Genomic DNA, 22,038 nt, shown 5'->3' with positions numbered 1-22,038 from the left:
GATGATGAATCCTCCTCGAACCCGATCAAGCACAGAGTTCTGAAATCCCGTTCGGATTCCTCTTTTGATCCCAACACGCCCCATAACCTCATGATATCGATCGAGAACAAGTTCCAAATTGCGAGTAAGCACTATTGAATCCATGAACGGTCAGAAGGCAGCAAGAATTTCACTTCAACGCAACACAAAACATCCATTCCAACTGTCTAGAGGTTGCGATATCCTTGCACTTTCGGGGGCGAAAAGAGCTGCCTCACGACCCTTGCCTCAAAACCACCTTCCGTATGCCGTGTTTACCGAAGTTCTCTACGTTATTAGGCATACGTCGCAAGGCTCTACGCTTGGCAACACGATCATAGAGCCTTGGCAGTTGGACGCATAGTAATACAGCAAGTGATCCTTCACGCATCTGCCCCCCTTTAACAAGCATGACCAACAGCTGAGTTTCCAGAAAGAACACCTCTGAAGGATCAAGGTGGAGACGCCCAACCCCGGAGAAACAACATGCTTAGAGTTAAGCTAAATGAGCGGGCTGGCGGAAGCGACGGAGCGGGATGGACCGCCACTCTCCGAAGTTCGCCAAGCCCGCCTCCCTCACCCCTTTCACATCATTTTCATCATGTTCCCCTGCATCCGAAGGCGCAAAAGTTCTAAATCTCATCCGCTCCCGCTGTGCATACCCATATTACTACATTGGTATTACATCAGCCCAATGATATGCTGCTCTTGCCTGTATTCATGTAAGTTAAATCCTTTAAGCATGGTCACCTGCGAACTACATGCAGGAGGCACAGCAGGACGACGCAGGGCATTCTTGTTCAGCCTGATCTCGGATACCTTAGCAGACCCTCAATGAGGCTTTATTTTTCACAGTAATCGTAGAAACTTCCATATTGAGTCATCTCGGTGTGAAATGAAACTACAATTCAGCTCTTTCTCACATCAAAACGTGGAAGATGGCACCCAATGTGGCAGCCAAACACACCACCCCTCCAACAACCAACCCATGATCAGCAGCATTTTCGTCACCATCGTTGCCTGAAGGGCACTCGATTGGTGGATTCTGTGCCTCGCACGCCCGAGCAGTGAGAGTGGCGGATATGCTCGACGCCTCGGTTTCGCTCATCTTGATCTGGCAAGGGTTCGGTGTGACTGTTGATGAGGCCACCACAGCACACGTATCGCCGCCTGGCCACTTTGAGATTCCGGTGGAGTTGAGCGTATCAGTCACGCTGATGGCGACACCCGCGTCAGATGAGCAATCCTGTTCGTTTGTGGCGGCCACGAGATCCACACTTTGCCCGGCATCCTTGGTTGTGAAAATGATGGCGTTGGACGTGTTATTGCTGGGAAGTTGGTATGGGTAATCGAAGGAATTCCCCGTGCAGCTGAACCATGACACGGTGTATCTGATCTGCCAGGTCCCCTCAACGTTGAACATGCCGAAGCCGCGGTATTCATAGTATGGGTCGTTGCTGGAAAAGTTGGCAAATCTCACGTCGTACTCCGTGGTCTTGACCGAATCGCTCTTGTTATTATAGTTCCATATCGAGAATCCGATCTTTAGAGCGAGCCCCGGCGCCAAGTGCGAGTTTTGGAAACCGAAGACGATGGGTAAAAGCGGCGTCGGCGCGTATGTCTCGTTGCGGGGGAACACCAGGTCAACTTCCACGATGCCCGACTGATCGCTTGCTGCGACGGTGGTAGCTCCGAAGATGGCCCAGACACAGGCTAGAAGGAGCCGCCAACTAGTCGTCCAGGATAGTGTGTGCATGCTGACACTCTACCAGATCCGGAAGCTTGATGGGTAGCAGCAGACAATGCTCGATGCCTCGGTTTTGATGGGGCAAGATAGGCAGGCAATAATTTCGTTGCGATGGGGAAAAAGAGGCACGGAAAAGTAAGAAACATGGAATTTTATACACATGGATGGGCAAAGAAAACGCCTAGCCACCCCCACAATCCCGGCGAGTTTCCCGCCATCCTACCCATTTCAGCCTGCTTGTTCAGTGTGTGCTCCGTCCCTTGACTGTCTGACGGGAGAAAGGAGTTGAATTAAAGCACGAGGGTTCGCGTTGGTTGCTTCTACAATGTGACAGCAACCAACAGAGTTGATAGGCTAGTTGGTCCGGTCATCCTTGTCACGGGTGCCTACATAATACATGTATTGAATCCTTCTCGGCAGCCTTGCCAATGAACGGAAGCAGTGTTAAGCAATGATCACGCACGCCGCGCTTGGCGCCAAGGTGGTACCTGAGAGACTTGACATGTCTCGGCAACTCTGAACCGTTTTCCTTTCTCTGCGCCACCGGCTGGACCGTGTAGAGTTACACTCAATAGTTCATCGAGCGGATTTCGGATTCAGATACCATTGAACGGGGACGAGCGTTTGCCGGTGTAAGCTGGATCATGATGATAGTTCCTGCATTGTGCTTTCTCAAGTTGAATTAGTTCCTATGACCGGAAGTGGGATGTTGTCAAGGTCAAGTTGCTGAGGAGTCTTTTCTTTCTGCCTTGAAGGATTACACCTAGCGAAATTTGAGTCCTTCTTTGGAAAGAGGAAACCATCTGTCGGAGGCGAGTATAAGACACGGGCTGCTATGCCGCCTTCAAGCGTCGCATGAAAACCATCATCAACATCATACTTCTCTTGTCTACCTTTAGGGCATTTCCTCTCTACCAAATATCCCCTCAAGATGCAGATCACTCACTGCATCGCCGCCGCGGGAGTTCTCCCTGGATTAGTTTCTGCTGGGTCAGTTCTCTCCCGCCGCGCTGTCGACTGCGCCTTCTCCACCGCCCCCGGTAAAAGTGACACTTGCGCAACTTTTGCGAGCAGCTGGGGACTCTCTGTCGACGATCTCCAGAAGTTGAATCCTGGAATCACCTGTCCCTCACTAGACACCAGCAAGTCGTACTGCGTGATCGGTACTGTCACTAATGACCCGGAGCCGACGACTACGACATCCCAGAGCACTGCCTCCATCACGTCAACCACTTCCAAGACCTCAACTACTACTACGTCCTCCTCTACCACTACCACCGCTGCGGCCCCTAGTAACTCCCCAACTATGCCCGGCCTCGCAGCCAACTGTGATGGCTTCTACAAGGTCTCTTCTGGTGACTCCTGTGACGCCATCTCATCCAAGTACGGCATCAGCACTTCTCAATTCAAGAGCTGGAACAGCGAGATCAACGCTGGTACGTATAATTATTTTGGCTGCTTGGTCTCAATGCTCTAACATGTCGCCTAACAGATTGCACCAACCTCTGGCTCGACTACTACGTCTGCGTCCACGTGCCTGGCGCGGCCACCACCACTCAAGGCACCACTCAGCCGACGACTCCCCCTTCCACCGGCCCGACACCCCAGATGCCCGGCATCGTCTCCAACTGCAAGACATTCTACCAGGTCAAGTCTGGCGACAGCTGCTGGTCCATTTACAGCGGTGCGGGCATCACGTTTGAGCAGTTCCTCTCGTACAACACACAAGTTGACTCGAGTTGCGGCAACTTGTGGCTGGGTTATTATGTCTGCACTGGCGTGTAATTCTAATGTTTCTGGTTCATGTTGGCCCAGATACACATCGGACGTAAGGTCGGCTTTCGTCATATTGGTGTCAGTCTGGCATGGTGTTGCATTGATTCAATTAATTTTCAATTCCCCGAGCTTTCAAGCTCTAAACATCTCACCGTTTTCTGTACATAAGTTTTGTGTTTCTCAATGCTAGTATTCTGTTTCATCTGCTTAATTTTCCAACACGAAACCATCCTTACAAATGCACGATCTCTACAAATCCAGCATATGGATTAATTGCTTGTTCTTCATCAGACTGACTGTTAAGAGCTTAAACCTGACGGGCCGTCATCGGCCAGGTACCCCTTACCAAGACTGAGTCGTCCCTTGATGTGGACCAACAGATTCCGTCATGCTGTGCCCACTCACTAATCTGAAGTGCCGGTGACCCACTCCAACCCTCCAGTGACATGCTTGACGAAATACTCTTCAGAATAAGATTCATTAGTGTGTCCCATACCAGTGTAGAACGCCCTAGCCACGCCCTCGTACATTGAGTACCACGAAATTGAGTGCATGGGAGGCATGTGCTGAAGCTCTGGAGATAGCGTGATCTCATCGATGTAGGTCTCTTCCACCTTTGCGAGAACTTTGTATGCAGAATCGTTGGCAGGATTAGTTTTGTATGCATACCACTCGTCCGTCCGGTTGTGGCTCTCTGGAAGACCAGAAGTCGAGGGATGGTCAAAGTCGAGAATTGTAACGGTGTCTGGGCGAATGTTGCCATCTTGAGAGGGAGACCGTTAGAAGTTTCTTGTGTACAATTGACAACCGAGCTTATTGTTAACTCACTAGGAGGATATCGCTCTTTTTGCGCGTCGTCACAAATGTCGTCAGTCTCACAAGGGTGGGATCGGAACTTTGGCGAGGTCAATAAAGCTAGGAAAGGTGGGAAACCCGACACTGCGTCTTACCTGTGCACCAACAAGCTTGGTGAACCAGTTGGGCATATCGTCTCCAAAATCACCGGCTATGTTTGAAAACGTCAGAAATGAGTTCAGCGCTCTGAACACATCCATCAACTTGAACTTACCGGCGTGAATGCCTAGCCAAGAGCCACCGTTAAGCAGGAAATCGTTGAGAGCATGCGATTCATTAGTTGACAAGTAGTTGCCAGTCGTGGAGATGAAGACCAGAGTGCTGTAGGCGGACAGGCTCCCGTTAGTGAAGACGGCAGAGTCTTCTGTCGCCGCGACTGGCCAACCCTTCTCATTGGCAATGGAGCTTACGAGCTGGATACCATGAGGGATGCTAATAGCTCAAACGCCCTAGTTAGACAGAGGAAACAATAATTAGGGAGCGCGGTACATGCCTTGCATGACGATAGCCAGCCGTCTTGGAGAAAAGGAGGAGGCTAGGAGTTGCAGAGGTAGAAGCGTGTACAACATGACTGGCAGCAATAGTCGCGGCCGCAAGAAGAGTTGTAAACATGATTGTGGCTCGAGAGATACCGCGAATGCCTTTTCTGGTAATTTAGAGGTGATTAAGATCGATGTTAGCGTGAGATTGGGTTTGAACCTGCATGATACTAGATATTTATAAGTTTCTTGAAACCTGGTCAGCATTCTTAAGGCCATCTACGATTTTCGTGATTTTCCACATGAAAGCGAAACCGAGGAAAGAACATCATGTTGAGTCTCCATAGTTGCACAGCGTACGCGCATTTCCACAATAGGATAAGAAATTGATGGCTTCCGTCGGAGACAAGTATGCTTAAGTCGCAATAGGGCTGAATTTGTTGTACTCCTCTGTATTTGTAGGTCTACAAGCGAACAGCAGTACATTTACGACTACCTCGAGGTACTTCTTTCTACCTTTTCGAAAATTTGAGCGATTCTGTTGTCAGCACTACCTTCCGCTTTACGCGTAGGCACTGCTAGGATGATGGCACTAAAGGAGGCAACTCTGAGTCTTGTAATCGTAGACCAAGCATCATGCTCCTTGGTTTTCGGCCTCAGAACCTGTCTCGTCCTAAGGCATGGAGAACGTATCAGATGTGGCGACAGAATGATTCAACAGGGGAGGCGGAGAGTGTGTGTGGATAGACTCAAATCCGTCATGGTAGCCTGCCATGAATTTACGGTGGATGACAGAAGGGTCTAGGTATTGGGGCTCCATCTGGCATATTGACATGGCCAGATTCCCTTCCGACGGCGGCATCGGACGTTGCCCGGGTAGCCCACCTTATTCTCAGCGCGGGCTATTTACACGAAACTTCTCGCAGCTTGCCAAGTTCTCGACGGCAAGTTCGCAGGAGCTATGTGATGAGATAGGTATCGACAGCAATGAAAGGGTGCGGAAGTTTCGAGCGACGAAATCTAGAACTAGAACTCGATCGTATCTCCGCTGGAACTCCGCCGAGTTTCCGCTAAAGAACATTCCGCCGACAGGAACCACCACCCAAATCCTTGGTACAGAACAAATTATTGAGACGCATGATTGAATTAAGGATCTGCCAAAAGCCAAAGGGGGAGGTAAAGACTTTTTCCTGGTCACGCAATGCAGCGCTAAACTGTCCAATGGGGAAGGTGAATGTACGTGGATAAGAGAGAAGTGGACGTGGTTCATCCGTAGTGCGGTTGATCTTGGCGCTGACGATGCGTTCCGATTACCGATTGAAGACCCCGCGGCAATCAATGAAAGCCGGTCGTGTGACGGCATTTCCCAAGGCTTGATGCCTCATTTGACGGCGTAAGAGCCCTATTTGGCAATACTCTAGAGCTCCCGACCTGCCTCATCTAGGCTCATCCCTGTTTACACGCGGCGACGTCCGTAAGGAGTTGTTAAGCACGTGAACAGCTCTATCGTCAGCACAGCGGAAAATATTCTGTGCTGCTTTTAATGAACGTTTAGTCAAGACTACGGTTCCAAACTCATCGTGGCTGGCAACATCTTGTGTTCACGTACATGTGCCAACAGGAGATTTGATGCTGGGTGCTGAAGCTCTAATATTTCACTGCCAGCGGCAAGTGGCTAATGAGATCAACTAACCTCTGAGCTGATCCACTCTTTGTGGGCGGAACCGTTCCGTCAAATATGTTCTTCAAGGCCGCGTGACGAGGTCGTCGTTGCCAATACCTGAACATGTCTGCTAAGTAGTCAAGTAAGGTACGAAGCTATCGAAATTCGAAACTCTTCAGTCCCGATAGGCTCTTCATCCTTCCTCAACATAGCTATCCTGTCGAGTAATTACTGGACGGCATCGGTACTTAAGCAGATACGCGTATACACTTAAAATAGCAGTGAAATACGTGCTAATCCGATCCCATCCTCCTTACATCTTCGAATGAAGAAAGTGATGTTGGGAGCAGGGGTAAAGGAACCCGGGAAACGTTTATACTCACGCCATCGGTACTCGATAGGATGGCAGATTTATCGTCTCATTCCACTCGCCATCTACTCATTCGTGAGCGTAGCTGCTAGCATCGGCTTCAGCTTTTGTTTTCAGTCTTCACATGTTACAGGTCGTCCATCACGCAGGCCTAGGTATACCTTATGGCAATGCCATTCGATTGTCAAATATGTTGAAATATTCAGATAATACCACAACATTATGCCAACTTGTTTCTATTCGAATATTGGTTTTGAGCAGGTGCCAAGTACGGTTCTTTACCTTATGTGGGAATCTGAGGTCGTTTTATGCTTCCAGCCCCATTCATAATTTTCCAATGTAGAATCGATAAGTGATGTCCGTCCCTGCGACCAGTTCAAGAAATGCAAAGCCGGATGGTCATTCTGAAATGATTAGACATGCGCAGTTCATTATTATGTCACTTCATTCCATTTGATGGCAGCGAATCAAGCTTGACTTTGAAGCCGCCATTTCGCCCAGCTGCTGTAGCACAAGTCAACCTCCAAAAGACTAGCATCGAGGGGGAATACGAGCTGGGGCTTGGCTGCATGTCGACAACACCAATTGGACCATTACATTATATGTCAGCTGCATCATGCAGTCGACAGGAAGACACTTACTTTAGTTGCTTACCTAGGCGGGGTAGCCTTTGTTTCTTGACCTATAAATACTAATAGGTTGTGCCATGCACGCTGCCAGACTTTCAACCTTTCTTGCCATAATCAGTTGACCGAGCTAGTTGACAAAACGGTTGACCGGCTTTACTTCAATCCCCGACTCTAACATTCTCAACATGATAAGTCTTCAATATTTTACAGTGTTGGTACTTGGTGCCAACGCTCTCGCTACTTGGCCACCGCAGGCTCCAGTCAATGAGACCTGCAATGTTGAGGGCAGCATCAAGCCTGCATATGGCAACTATGGTCTCGGGTCAAACTCCGATAACGCATACGAATGCTGGGAATTGTGCACCGATGGACGCCGCCCACCTCGATGCCAGTCCTTCTCATATGAGTCGGCCGCTAAAGAATGCAAGCTATTCGATGTCCCTGTAGAAGACGGTGTGGACGAAGAGGATGGCACGGGCGTACTCTTCTACAACAGGAACTGTTTCGTATACACTCCACGGCCTGGAGTGAATACCAAAAACTAGAGTGATCAAATACACTGAGTGGTCATTTACCGAAGCCGATTATTTCGCGCGTATCTCTGTCTGTAGTTGCTTCCATCCTAGCTCTTCCGTAGCCTTTGCCTCCAGATGGCCAACTTGTTTGACGCCTGGCCAGACAACCTCAAGACGTTCCGCCAGTGTTGCTAGCAAACACCTCTATTCTGCAAGCCGATGCTTACTGAAGCCATCTCTCGCCAAGCTCCAGTCGCTTTCCATCTAACGTAGCTTCGGAGGGCTTTGCGTCGATCACCACACCGATCATGCGAACCCACTCGTTAGTTCTATTTGCCCAACTATTACAGATCATGCGGGTTAGCTCTGGTGTTCAAGAATGACCTGTTCTTTGTAAAAGAGACATGGAACATACGAGTGCATTGCCCCCCTTTGAACAGCAACATCTCCCGGCCGAAGCAGAGTTTCAATAGTTTCTTCGTAGTCAGCCTGGTCATTGTTGGCGCTGAAAGCAGTCTTTGGTGTGATAAGAACAGGCGTTCCCTGGTTGACAGCAACATAGTCGACTGATGGGGTTCGATGCTGAAATGATTGAGTCAGCCTTTGGGGTGGATTCAGGACAAGACACATCAACGATTTCGGATCGTTTGCTAAATATCTTAGGGGAAGTAAACCAACTCACCATCGGGGTGGTGTATCCAGGAGCCAAATCCAAGAAGTAAACGTTCACTCCGCCTGGCAGGACTATCCCATTGCCAGGGACGTCAGCAAGGACTGGCAGGCCACTTGAGAAAGTCAGTCTCTATTAGTTGGTATCGTGTAGTCGAAATTTACTCACAGCCCTTCATTGCTGGCAGGGACAGCCGAGACAGTCCCAATCTTGGTTTTCTGCAGAAGGCCGTCGAACATGTTCTCTGTCACCAAGTTATCGGTGACTACCTCTACTCCAGGTTCAGTCTTGCTGTTGCCATTTTCTGAGCCGAGATCGAGATTAGAAATCACTATGCGCCGGTGAGAATATGAATCGGCCATTTTCGTTTCGGTAACAGAGAGTTTGGTGCTTGTGGTGTATTGGTATTTCAGAGGCGGAATGCTTCGGCAACTTGGCGAATTTAAAATCCCAAGTGATGTTGGAGCTTCAATGCTATCTGGCTTTCACGAAACAGCATCTGTGAGATCAAGCCTTATGTAGTCAAGCCGACTTGGTGGGCTTCAAACATCAACCTTGAGGTCCCTGAGTGACATGTTTCGGCGCCGAGGAAATAAGGGCATTAGTCACGGCGCCGGTAATGTGGGGCCGGAGGATCACACTAAAGATTTACTTGAGCTTACTGTGGGCTTGTCACCATGTCTCAAAACTGCAGTGATGCTGACGTTCGCTTCCGGCCCCGAAAGTTGCTCCATCTTCGTTTATGATTAGTAAGGTAGAAGCATGTGAAGCGACTTAGGCAAATAGACATGCTGCAACAAAGCCGCCAGCGCCAAGTTAACCATTCTCTTTCAGCGGATCCACCCTACGTAACATTCAGTGTAGTCGCACTTCGCTCAGTCCACTAGAGGAACTTTGACTGCTGAAAATATTCTCAAAGAAATGGCAAGTTCTCACAGTTGAACAGTTTTTACTCCCTTGTATGAACATTCGGCTGTTTCGAACTCGACATGACATTGGTAGATCACAGCGCACTTACTAAAGCTGAAGAGGGCAGCGTCCTTCGGCTCTGCTGGTTTGTGCAGGCTGACCTGGAATCAGAGTAATTCTGGCCAAATTACTGAGTGTAGCAACGTGAAAGATCCGCAGCGGAGTACTAATTAGGCAAAATTAAGCTCATGCATGTCGCAAAGAGCAACGTGCTCTGCTGAAATAAACGATTTCTTATTCTCCTAGCGGTACCGGCCTCTCAACGTGAACCTCACTTTTGTGTTCCTTCCCACACTCTTGCAACCATTTGTTGTACCCACGTATCGCAAGCCGAAGTGAATGTCTGAAATGGGCCTGTATCCACGGCTAGACCCTTGGAGGATGATAATACCTACATGTTAGTAAAGGTCTCCTTCGTTTCTACCGGTTCTTGTGGGCTTCACTTGAGATTCTACGAACACAAGCCAGAGGTATTCTTGAAAACCGAGGCAGGATCACTTAATAATTTCTCTTGATTATTCATCGCCTTACCATAAGATCTATCCAGGTTGACTTGATACTTGCACACCCTGAGAATTGATGAAAGAGGGCCCGGGAAGTGGGAGGCCTCTGAGGCCGGTTGGTCACCTTACCCACCGCTGGGAACCATGACTGTAGGCAAGCAATAAGAGGTGGGCCCCAAATAGCCTGTTCCAGCCCGACTAGTCGAGTTGTTTTTGAAGCTTCAGAACGTAGCATTCAGGCATCGGCAAGACAGTGGCTGTTTCGACTAGAAGATTGATGGATCGTGTGGAGATGTGGAGAAGGTTCGCTGCGACTACGCCTCAGATGCGCCTGAGTTTGCTTTGGAGAGCTTCCCTATCCTCTCCTAAGGAGACTCCATCCGCAATATTGAGTGATAGATAATCGAGTTGGCAATGTCTTGGTTCTTTGTATTTCGAAAATATGCGGCTTCACTTTGAGGCTTCACTTCTAGGCCTCGTATCAAGCAAAACCTGCTACTGCAGACACATAGGCGGGCATTTTAAAACCGGAACATAGGGCAGATATGGATTGTGGTGTCTTGAAGTTGCCTTCCTAGATAAGGTAGTTCATATTGTCACTTTCTCTGCGCAGGCAGAGTTCGCAAGGCAGCAAAGATTGAACGAACATGGGTGTCATTTATGTATTGTTCTGCCTCGACTCAATAGAATTTTATTCAAGCTTCTGCCATGGGCAGAAACCCCCCGAGTCCGCAGAAACCTTCGTGGCAGTTGTTGCACGCGATCAAAGAGAGTTTCAAAACATGCAAGCTGAGTCAGTTTAAGGAACTCGGAGATTTTTATGCTACGTTTAACGAGGAAGGAAGCCATTTCCGCCACTCGAATGACCAAATAAAACGCTACTTCTGTCGTTCAACAGTCGAGCCAACTTTTGGTATGGCGTTCAACTGCATGGAAAAGTCAGACATGCTATTCGCGGTATAAAGTAACACGCAGCGCCTGTAAACGTATAAAGAATTGATGAATTGAACACAGAAATTGGTATAGAGCAAGTAACCAGACATGAGTTATAGCCAATCGAACGTGAAAAATAAAGAAAAATAATCCCGAGACTACCAAGCTTCATGTGCTCGTTGAGGGCGCTGCTCACCAAATTGACTAGTTCTATCCTCGGTAATGATTTCGACCTCGTTCGATACCACAATACCGTTCGGCGGTTTGCCTGATGTAGGGGTGGAAGAGCCTTTAAGGTTTTGCAACTTAACGTCGCTCATTATGCGTTCCTCGCTTTCGGTAAAAGTGACGTTGGAGGCAACAGGATTTGCGCTTGGAGGACCAGTCCGGCGCGTTGAATCCCCGTGACCGCCTCCGATAGTTCGGAAGCCGCTCGGTGTCTTGTATGCCTTTTTCGTGTTCTTGGATGATCGTAAGACATTGGGCCAAAGAGGCTTGAGATATGTTCTAATGAGAGGGAAGATCATAGGAAGGTTCGTGGTGACGACCGCGACGAAGGTTTCGCGAGTCCCCCATGCGCCGGCAAGTTGGGCACCATTGACGGGATCCTAATTCAGTTTTAGTTGTGAACAAATATGGCCTATAACGAGAGGTCCTTTCGATGGATGAAACCTACCACGAGGACGAATATGCTCTTCAGTGTGGCACAGACCAGGACGAAGATGCCTGCACCAAGCACAATGGTCGACGCAATCTTCTTGACGAGCCTCAATGTTGACTCCCACAAAAGAGGAATAGGAATCAGGATGAGATATATATCGGTCGAAACATTCGCGGCGAAGGAGGTCCAGATGATCGGTAACGATACGGCAGCTTGACAAGAATCTAAAGAAACAATGATGAGAATACATCACACGTTTGGCTTTGAGTTTCATAAACTCACTACCGGGGTCCGGGCTGATTTGCCAATACTTGCTGAATGGAATGCACGACAAGAACACTGCTCCAAGAGAGGCGACAAAAGTCCCGATCACCAGACCGAAGCCAATCCAGATACGCATGCGATATCGACGACCTAGACCCTCCTACGCGCACATGTCAGTCGATACATATGATATGATAGGGCTAGATGACAGAGGGAAAGTACCGTAAGTCGAAGGTAGAAGACCAGCATCGCAAGCTTCAGCAGCCAGATGAGTGCCGAATAAGTGGTCCAACCGGCAATCTGAATCTTCGAGCCGATGACTCTATTCACCAATTTAATTAATGACATCAGGCATTGGATTAATGTATACTTACCTCAGTTGATATTCCGGATCACTAGTAGATAGTGCTGCTCGCTCTTCGTCCGTCATGCCATTATTGGCGAGTCCATGGGCTATGTTGCCAACGGAGTAGGCTAGGGTCGACTGGACAGTGTAAAAAAGCTGCATAAAGGAGACGAAGATCAGCAACAACCTTTCCTTAGGTAGTGTCGTGGCATTATCAAGAAGAACACATACAATCGCTCCCCACACCAGATAGTCATCAGCCCGAAAATTTCGGAACCCAACGGCCTTTGCTCTGGCGTACGTCCTCAAGGCCGTGACGATCACTCCGATGCCGTAAAGTGTCCACGCCTCAATGGTGAACTGTCGTCCTGCCTCGGCAGCTGCTGCAGCGGCAGCCTGCGCAGCTGGGTCCGTAAGATCGGTGGTCGACATTGGCAGATCTGTCGCAGTCGACTGAGTGGGGTACGAGATAAGTCCAATGACTGCGGAAACGACCAAGCAAGAGAGCAAAATCAAGTGCGGAGTGCCATTCGTACAAGTATTAAATCCTGGGAGCCCAGGAGGAGCAGAACTGAATCAAGGAAGAAGTCTAGATGTTTGAATCAGGGCCTACGATCCATCACTAGTACAAGAGAACCGGAACATCGATCATTGGAAACATGGCAACAGGCTTAAACGCAGCAAGTTGGAGCGCAGAGTCCCAACTGATGCAACCCATGGCGGAGGAGACGTTTCCCCTACTATCCGCAAGGCGACTGTGGACGAGTTTGCAGGGAACCCATGCAGCTGTTCCTGCTGCATAATTCCATCTCCGAGCTGTGACAGTGCAAACCAAACTTCACGTAAGGGATGCACCAATACAAGCCATAGTGCGGTTTCTAAGGTTTCAAGGATCTGTGAACATGTTCGTCGGACGAATCCCCCATCTGGTGAGCAGTACTCGGTACTACCGCAACGGTGATGGCTCAGGAACATGTTGCACTCGCTCATCATCCGGCTTCCGGTTGTCTCCTTCATCTCTCTCTTGGCGGTGCAAGTTGTCTCCGTGGTCCTGGCTCTTTGCAAGGTTTCTAGATGGAAGAAGTGGTGGGATCAAAGCCAAGGATACCTTTACTTTAAGAACTGGGCCCTTCTCCGCTTCCTCCGCGAACTTCAATCCGCAGGCCTCCTAACATCAGCTAAGATTGGAGACGATAAAACAAACAAAGCTTCGCAGCCTTGTCTTGGGCCGAGTCTGCCTCCGCTCTACCGTTCGGTGAACTATTCAGCGTTCAGTCCACGGAGCTATCCTCCACTTGCCAAGGTCCTAGATCATGATGGTGGAATCGAATCCATGGCTGCCCCCTGACTCGGAAGTGTACAGCTCCCTTGAGCCCTGTAGGGGGCCCAAGCGGAACACGGGTGCTTCCCCCGGTGTAGAGCGCCCCCACTGTCAATACTTTTTTTTACGATAAGGTAAGAAGTAAGAAGGATACCTCGGGTGATGCGATGAGGGGGCGGGGGCGAGTTGCGAACACCAGACTTAAAAGGCCCATGATTTACAAATGGGGCTACAGTTGAAAGGGCCCAGCCCCAGACACGAGCAGCTGAATTCTTTCATTAGAGTTCTCATATCAGACGGTCATGCCCGAGAACATGTTCAGAAGGAAGAGAAGGAAACGGAAGACTTCACATGGGTCCGAGGGAATGGTTGACAGGTCAAAGCGGCCCGAAAGACAGACGCCTTCCAGATTTCCTGTAGCAAAGGGGCACAGTGAGGCGCAGACTCGGGGAGATTCTCCGGCCTGACGTTCAATCAACCTTCCTGGGCCATAGCTGCCTCGGCTTACTTCCTGATCCTGGTGTAAATGCATCCTGAATCCTTGAGCAGCACTGAGAAAAGGTACTCCACAACAGAAGATACCCCCCAAAAGTCGTAGGCACGAGGGATTTTGTGGCTGCGCTGTCCCAAGTGCCGCACAGCCGAGTCTTTAACGTCTCGTTGCCGCATCGAAGGCAGAATAATGGTGGGGGACTGTGGAGAGTGAAATATATCCCATCGCCGAAGTGCGAAGAGGTGCAACAGGTGGGTAGTATTCGGAGTTTTGTCTCTGACTTGACTTGACTTGGCACTAAGAAGTTGGCAGCCGTTGGAGTCGTCGCTACGAAGTACACAGGTGTCCCATGGTACGGGCCGCAGGATTCACAAACACCGGTCGGAACTATTCGCTACGCTTGGACTCCATGGGACGATTTCCCTCCTCGAAGTAACCTTGAATGATGTGGCTCCGCTGCGGTATTCATGCTGATTGGGGGTTTGGTAAATGAATGTAACTCACTTACAAATGAACACTGGCAGAGACACGTGGATTCAGATGGGGGGCCAGATGGAGGCATCTCGCTCACCTGCGTGGAAAGACAGAGGTTTCCCAGAGAGTACACGCGGTCAGTTCCAGCATCTAGAAAGCGCATAAGTCTACAAGTAGACAATTCGTCGTTGTGTTCCCCGGGATACGCGGACTAAAGCGACAGATATTGACGAGGATTGCGAGGAGCTTTCACCACTTTTGATTAACTTGGTTGGCGGCTCCGTTGTAGAAAAAGCAGGGACGCATGCAAGTCAGGGGCACCCAAGCAAGGGACCGAAATTAAGAATGCAAGCAGCGTTGCGCCCGGTAAACTTGGCTTACAGAAGCCATCACACCTCCCATGTACGATAAATAATGGTCGAAGCGCTGCTGCTTGTCGACGGATTGACTGTTTGGAACCAGGCGCACTCAACCACGAGGGGTCTGTCCGTTCACTACCACCACATTCGTTTCGAACTCTCTTGACATCTAGGTTACACTTGGGCCAGCTTTTGTGTCACCAGTTGCATCCTTGGGTTTATCGAGAGTTTATCTACTGCCAATCCGGCTCCCCCTTCTGCCCTTCCCCCCTGCCGAGATGCATCGATTCAAGATGGAAGTCCTTACAGCTGTTGCTGCATGGGCAATCACCTCAGCATGCTTGAACGTTCCTGTCGCTCGTCAACTGCTCGGAGGCATCTGCGCGAGAGATACGGCTGAGCTCGGCGATAGGCTCTCAGCTACTGCAAAGATCTATCAACCAGGCACTGCTGAGTTTACAAACGCATCTATCCGGTGGTCGAACCTTGATGCACCCAAGCCCAACCTCGTAGTCATTCCTGGAACTGAGAACGATGTTGCAGAGACTGTAAGTGACTGACTCTACTTTCGTCCGAGTGTACCCAGGCGCGAAGCTGGTGCTCACTACCCTGCGTACAGGTCAAATTCGCCAACGAGAAGAGCATGCCCTTCCTTGCATACAATGGCGTGCATGGAGCTATCACCACTCTGGGCAAGATGGACAGCGGTATCGAAATCTACTTGTCCCAGCTGAGCGGCGTCGAGGTTGCTGCAGACGGGAAAACCGCAAAGATTGGTGGTGGTACCGGGTCCAAGCTCGTCACCGACACGCTCTGGAAGGCCGGCAAGCAGACTGGTAAGTTCCATTCCAGCTTTATCTCCATCACTTATACCTTGTCGAGATGTATCGTTAACCCTGGGCTACAGTAACGGGAACTTGCGAGTGCGTCAGCACGCTCGGACCTGCTCTTGGAGGAGGCCATGGATGGCTTCAGGGTCACCATGGCCTGGTCGCCGATCAGTTTGTTTCCATGAACATTGTGCTGGCCGATGGCACCTTGCAGACCATCAATGAGACCTCGGACCTCTGGTGGGCTGTCAAGGGCGCGGGTCACAACTTTGGCATCGTGACCTCTCTTAACGTCAAGGTCTATGACATCGAACATAGCGACTGGGCTGTAGAGACTTTTATCTTCAGCGGCGAGAAGGTTGAGGAAGTCTACCAAGCTGCCAATGAGCACCTCCTTAAGAATGGCACCCAGGCCGCAGAAGTCATCAATTGGTCCTACTGGCTTAGAAACCCTGATGCGGACCCGGTTAATGTGAGTTCAGACTATCTTGTTGTTCATGAGCACTACTAATCTTACCCAAGCCTATCATTCTTTTCTGGGTCATCCAGGAGGGTGTTACCACCGTCGACTCCATCTATACTCAGCCTTTCCAGGACATCGGCCCCATCTCTGCCACTCCGGCCTCGGGTACCTACCTTGACCTAGCCACATGGACTGGCATTGCTCTTGATTCCATCCCGTGCCAGAAGGCCGGCTTGAACAACCCTCGCTTCCCGATTTATGTCGAGTCATACAACATTGAGGCTCAACGCAAGGCTTACGATCTCTTTGCTTCTTCTATCAGCGGCAACTCACCCTTCAACAACTCTCTCTTCATGTTCGAGGGTTACTCCAACGAAGGTGTCAAGGCCATCGCGAGCGACTCAACTGCATTCGCCTATCGTAGCGATAACCTTCTCTTCGCGCCTCTCATCACCTACTCCCCCAACGGCACTGAGCTTGACCAGAAGGCCGCCACGCTCGGCAACCAGCTCCGTGACATCATCCATGAGGGAAGTGGCCGCACTGAGCAACACGTCTACCTGAACTACGCCTTTGGTGATGAGGGTCCTAAAGAGTGGTATGGTAGCGAACAATGGAGACAGGATCGCCTTAAGTCTTTGAAGACTAAATACGACCCGAATGGTAAGTTCAGCTTCTACGGCCCCATTGCATAGAAGGACTTGAAGGGTTTTGGCTTTGTATCTAGAGGCAATTTCGAAGACTCATAGAGTGATTAAATCGATTCTACTTTGGCCTGAACATACTACGTCATCAATCCAAGCTGTTGATCAGACATGAGCGATGCTGATATTCTTCTGCAATGCCGAATGCGCGTGCTCTTTGTATGTTTCAATTCGTACAATTTACACGAATTAATGAGGGTTACAGTAGTTACTGCTGTTGAGTTATGTTATCGAGCTCTAGTCAGCCGTTTGATTTGCTCTCAACAATTGTGCAAATTTTAGTGCTGTCGATGAAGTCGCAGCCCATTGCGCCAGAAAGATATGTTCTTATCTTATTGAAGGTCTTGATCATAAAGTACCAAGCTAGCTAGAACTTACAGTTTTCGCACTTTATTCGGCTTCTTCATGGTCCGTACGTCCAAAGCTATTCACTTCCAGGATGATTTGACTGCTAGTATCTTGCTCAGGCAGGAGTTCTGTGGAACGTGGTGGTTTAGATGTGTACTGAGAGCTTGTAGCCGGCTGCATGTCGAACACTTGGAAAGGTATTGAAGTCCGGCTGAGTTGATGTCAATTGCTTGCTGTTTCAGTGTTGTTTCTCGTTAATATTTCGTATGACACTTGTCACCATATTACTGGTTTTACTTTGAACAACAAACACAAGACATTCTGAAAGGACTCACGGCGAAGTCATTTTCACACCAATGACCATGACAACCGAATCAACTTAATGTAGCTCTCAAACTAGCAAATTGATAGGTTTTATAAATCCAGAATCATGTTCTATGGTCTACACCTGCATTGTGCCTTAATCAATACAAAGCTTGCCGATGACCTGGAACGAGCTTTTTCAAACTTCCAGGTTTCAGGGGGCAGGTTTAGAAGTTGTTCAAAGATCGAGAGATTCAGCTCTCTACTTTAGTACCTATGCAAAATTCTATAGCTGAAACAGAATACGCTGAAGGTTGCCCACATATATATGCGATGACTATGACCGACATTGAGACCAGGAAAGTCACCTAGGCATACCGGCCTCATCAGCAACAAGGGCACCAGGGATTGTCAACAAAAATTCCCTAAAACTATCAAAGATTTTGAATGGAATCGAGACCTTGCGATTACTTCAGTTAGAAGTCGGGCATCGTTATGAACCTGGGAGGAGGCCAGAATGACGGTCTTAGTTCCCGCACAAGATCTTCCTTTTGTGTTCAATAGTATTCGAAGAACAGTGTCAGGGACAAGCATTGGCGGGCATTGATACGTGCGGTGCAGCCATGAACTCGTCCCTCATCTTAGGTACAATCATCAATGGTGACGACGATATCAAGAGGACAGCCTTCTGGGAAACGATATCGTCCAGGAGCTCGCCTCTAACCTTTTGTTGGAATCACCTTGATATCGCTGTGGCCTTGTGTGGCAAGCCCCTCAGACCCAAGCAATCTCAAGAATCATATTTCGTCAAAAAGCCACAGTGTCCAAAGAGGACAAGGTAGCATCTGTGGCGTGACCTCTGATGGCAGACCTTCGGCCCTGTGGTCATACCACGGTGAGGAGTTCAACTTGCGAAAGACATCAGAATGGCGATATCTACCTGACATCGAATGACATTCAACCCCCATCAGGAATTCAAAGTCGCCTTTCAATATGCAGGCGATCTCCTTTTCGTCATGTAGATCTCGATTGCATCAACCCCTGGTGAATCCTGCAGTAGCTGCATCTTTCAGCTCCGAGGCACTAATGCACAAAACGCAAATACTGAGAGACATGTTGCCTCATCCACTTTGTCCGTCAATCTCTCCACTCTGCAGGCCTCTCCTCTCTCTCTCTCGCTTCACGTCAAAAGTCATTGGGCCTGGGCTGCCAATAGCAGCACGAACCCCGAGTACCCCTTCTTTGACGGGTGGATTGCCGAACCAACTAACCACCCATCGAAACCCAGCTGTCGCAAAAGTCCGACACCGAAAATTAGAGACAAGAACGAGGTTATACTCGATTGGGCCTTTCAGTTACCCAATGAGGACCAACCTGCATTCCCCGGATCCCATCTTCCAGCTTTCCCTAGCGTAGAAAAATCCGAAGCCTCGTCTCTGGGCGAGAGAGCAGGGGGGGCATATTCAACCACCGAGGGTAATTGTGCATGTCCCGAATCGTTAAGCTGCATGAGTGGCAGAGACATGCATATAGCAAGAATCTGAAGTGCAGCTGATACGCCCGTCGGCCAGTCCACATGCGACATAAACCCCGTATACTGATGAATTTTATTGCAAATGAGGATAGGACTCCACCAGAAGCAGAACCGAAGCTGCATTGTGATCGCCTAACCTACTGCAGTCGGCGATGAAGAAATCCAGGGCAATGGCAATCATCATTGCCCGCAACGCAAGTATTATAAGCGAGTGAATATCGAATACCGCAAGACTAAAGACACCACCGCTTCTCAGAAGTTGGCTTCCAACGCTTCCCCAGAAACGCCTTTTGTGTGTTTCAATCAACGGTCGTGGCATTGCCGCGGCATTGTTGCCACAAGAGGAACGCGTGGGAATAGCTCCCCTCCGAAGAACAAAGAAAACCACGCATAGCCTTCGTGGAAGACAATAGAAACAAGTCAAAACGATAGCCCATGGGCAACGGCTAGAGCCCGCAAGTGCTCCATCCGATACATTCCCGCCGGTTCATGTCTGGACCCCTCAAAACGCCGCGGATGATGGCTGCTGATAAGAGGTCGTGAGGATTCTGGGAACGCCGAGTCCAGCCCATCCTCTGTGGAGGAGGCAGACAAGCCACCAACGGGCACCCTCTTGCGGCAAATCGCTCTTCCTGTTGGCTCCCGCACCGCGCGATTTTACCCATTCCTCCATTCCTCGATGAACGACGTTCCGTGGTTCCGTTCGTTCCTCAGTCATCCCCAATTGTCCTTAACCCACTCTCATGTTCTGGGCCTAGTGGAGGCCGGCCGCCCGTCGCCGCGTAAAACCCGTACCGGCCGGCGTACGCCACAAGTCTCAGTCCGTCTCTCCTCGACCCCTGCCACAGTGCGTTTTCACCTACACCACCCTTTTCTCTCCTCTCTTGGAGCCTCTTTTCTACAAACAAAAGTCAGGCTTAGGAAGTTCCGCGATTCATAGTCTGGTCCCGAGCACGTGGAACCGACCACCCCTTCTAGAGAGTCCCCTGTTCTCTTTCCGATCGGGAACGCAGGACAGATGAGACAAGCGCCGGTGTTGAGTCGCCTTCAGGGATTCGGCAACTCAAATTCCATTCCTCGGAACCGGGACCTCCATCCCCTGAACGCATCCTAGATCAACCCTCTTGAGTGTCGATATACCAAGACAGAATCAATATCAAAAGACATGACTGCACACGCCCCTCCAAGCAGAATGAAAAGCAATGATATCTGATTAGAGTTGAGTCTATGCCATCGGCTACGCTACTCAGATGAACCCGCCGCTAGCCAATGTGCCAATTGTCAACACACACCACCACCACCCCTCTCACCATCTTACCCAAACATCACCACCATCGCGACGCGTCTCCACCGGCTCAGGCACGACGCACGTCCGCGGCCACAAAACAAGGAAAGGTCAGGTAGACAACCAAGACATAACAGGGTCGAAGGAGATCTTCCCAGATTCGTGGGATGGCAGCGCCGAAGATCACCACCTTGACCTCCGAGAGGCCCCCCAGTCCCTCGTCCGAGCTAGACGCGTCCTGTCTCCGAGGCTAGAATGAGGCGCTTTCTTACTTGGACAGGTACATACAGATAGTCGATGGCGTATGCCAAGTGGCGCAGACGAATCGCACCGTCCCCTGTCTTTGGTAGGTGTGATAGACCAACCTTTTTCCCTCACATCTCATATGCCGTCAAAATAGTCCGGTTCGGCGCTCTCCACGCGAGGCTCGCTCTGCAGATACGAAGAAAAACCAAATATTCCAAGTGCAGAACCAATTCACGTCCCCAGATGGCTTGCTGGCCGAGCCTAGTAGGAAGGCGTTCACACAAGCGCGCAGAAAAACCAAGTATCGACAACTGTGGGTGAGAGTTTCTCCGAGCCACTATCACATCTCGTCCTGCAAGCAGCGATTCTTGGTTTTTCCCTCGCACGAAAGCCATGAGCGGTTCTTGAGCTCGCCTAGCCCTTCTTCCCCAGGTCATGAGGATGTGAGCTAGACACAGCTGGATTTCAGCAACGCCACCATGAGGTCGGGCCTCTCCGCGTTTGCTTTTGTGCCCTCATATCATTACTAGCTGCAATATGATCGAATTCAGATTGGAAGAGTTCCACGTTCAACATGAACTTTACGGAACAGCCAGCAAACTCACTGGAAGCTCCTCCAGTGAGACACTTGTGCTAGCAATCTCTCAACCATTACATGGCCAGTTGCATGAGGGGGCTACTATGACTCGACTGCGATGACTACATCACCTTCATTAATAAATCATAACAATGACGCGAACGAGCACCTCATTGGCAAATGAATCTGCATACTATTGGATTTCACGTGAAGAAAAGGGAGGCCTAACAGATTGCAGAACTATGCTTCCAACCTGCGCGTCATGTCTCGATATCCAGCTCAGTCAGATAAGCGAATGTAGGGTCAGAGCCGTCAGATGGTCTGCCAGGGAACAGGCATCGTAGGATCCAGGGACCAAAGCAATTTCCTTTCCAGGGCTGGATCAGATTCTAGGTAATCACGTAATCACGCAGAGCCAACGCCAGCCAAGAAGAGTCTAGGAAATCAGATCGGGTGCGCACGTACGAAATGCACATTGAAATGACAGGTCTCGAAGCCGTGCACAAGCGAAATCGCACAGGCGCCGATCAAGCGAGCCCGTTATCGTTACCAACGCTGAGCTAGATCAAAAAATATCGAGAGATTTGGAATGAGGGTAAACTGAGATTCGTCTCTAAACTCCGTGCCTGCACAGAGCCAGCCGTGTACGTCCGTAGCATCAAGAGCGAAGTTGTGAACCAAACCTTCACACTCAATCTCCCCA

General features: G+C 49.7%; 5 protein-coding genes and 1 further gene across 5 annotated transcripts; 2 read left to right on the top strand and 4 right to left on the bottom strand.

Moving 5' to 3' along the window:
- Positions 1 to 937: 937 nt before the first annotated feature.
- On the bottom strand, positions 938 to 1,774 carry HER10_EVM0002972 (uncharacterized protein; the record flags this gene model as incomplete). The annotated part of the gene is made up of 1 exon (XM_035472663.1): positions 938 to 1,774. The coding sequence occupies one exon, from the start codon at positions 1,772 to 1,774 to the stop codon at positions 938 to 940; it is 837 nt and encodes a 278-aa protein (XP_035329035.1).
- Positions 1,775 to 2,696: 922 nt separating this feature from the next.
- HER10_EVM0004712 (LysM domain-containing protein) lies at positions 2,697 to 3,550 on the top strand (the record flags this gene model as incomplete). The annotated part of the gene is made up of 2 exons (XM_035474346.1): positions 2,697 to 3,201; positions 3,258 to 3,550. 2 exons carry the CDS (start codon positions 2,697 to 2,699, stop codon positions 3,548 to 3,550), a joined length of 798 nt encoding a protein of 265 aa, XP_035329249.1.
- Positions 3,551 to 3,945: 395 nt separating this feature from the next.
- On the bottom strand, positions 3,946 to 4,820 carry HER10_EVM0012736.
- Positions 4,821 to 8,275: 3,455 nt separating this feature from the next.
- On the bottom strand, positions 8,276 to 9,228 carry HER10_EVM0013026 (uncharacterized protein; the record flags this gene model as incomplete). The annotated part of the gene is made up of 4 exons (XM_035482398.1): positions 8,891 to 9,228; positions 8,735 to 8,837; positions 8,468 to 8,634; positions 8,276 to 8,393 (listed from the first exon to the last, which is right to left on the bottom strand). The coding sequence occupies exons 1-4, from the start codon at positions 9,082 to 9,084 to the stop codon at positions 8,276 to 8,278; spliced, it is 582 nt and encodes a 193-aa protein (XP_035330280.1). The 5' UTR covers positions 9,085 to 9,228.
- A 2,057-nt stretch (positions 9,229 to 11,285) lies between these two features.
- On the bottom strand, positions 11,286 to 12,830 carry HER10_EVM0002428 (uncharacterized protein; the record flags this gene model as incomplete). The annotated part of the gene is made up of 6 exons (XM_035472139.1): positions 11,286 to 11,735; positions 11,804 to 12,012; positions 12,071 to 12,212; positions 12,275 to 12,374; positions 12,427 to 12,554; positions 12,630 to 12,830. 6 exons carry the CDS (start codon positions 12,828 to 12,830, stop codon positions 11,286 to 11,288), a joined length of 1,230 nt encoding a protein of 409 aa, XP_035328989.1.
- Positions 12,831 to 15,323: 2,493 nt separating this feature from the next.
- Positions 15,324 to 17,033, top strand: HER10_EVM0000491 (uncharacterized protein; the record flags this gene model as incomplete). The annotated part of the gene is made up of 4 exons (XM_035470271.1): positions 15,324 to 15,593; positions 15,665 to 15,881; positions 15,953 to 16,347; positions 16,398 to 17,033. The coding sequence occupies 4 exons, from the start codon at positions 15,324 to 15,326 to the stop codon at positions 17,031 to 17,033; spliced, it is 1,518 nt and encodes a 505-aa protein (XP_035328769.1).
- Between the last annotated feature and the right edge of the window lie 5,005 nt (positions 17,034 to 22,038).

This window comes from Colletotrichum scovillei (assembly GCF_011075155.1).
Source record: "Colletotrichum scovillei strain TJNH1 chromosome Unknown Contig00009, whole genome shotgun sequence".
Taxonomy (NCBI): domain Eukaryota; kingdom Fungi; phylum Ascomycota; class Sordariomycetes; order Glomerellales; family Glomerellaceae; genus Colletotrichum; species Colletotrichum scovillei.
Note: the sequence above shows the minus strand (reverse complement) of the source record. Positions and strands in the feature narration are given on the sequence as shown.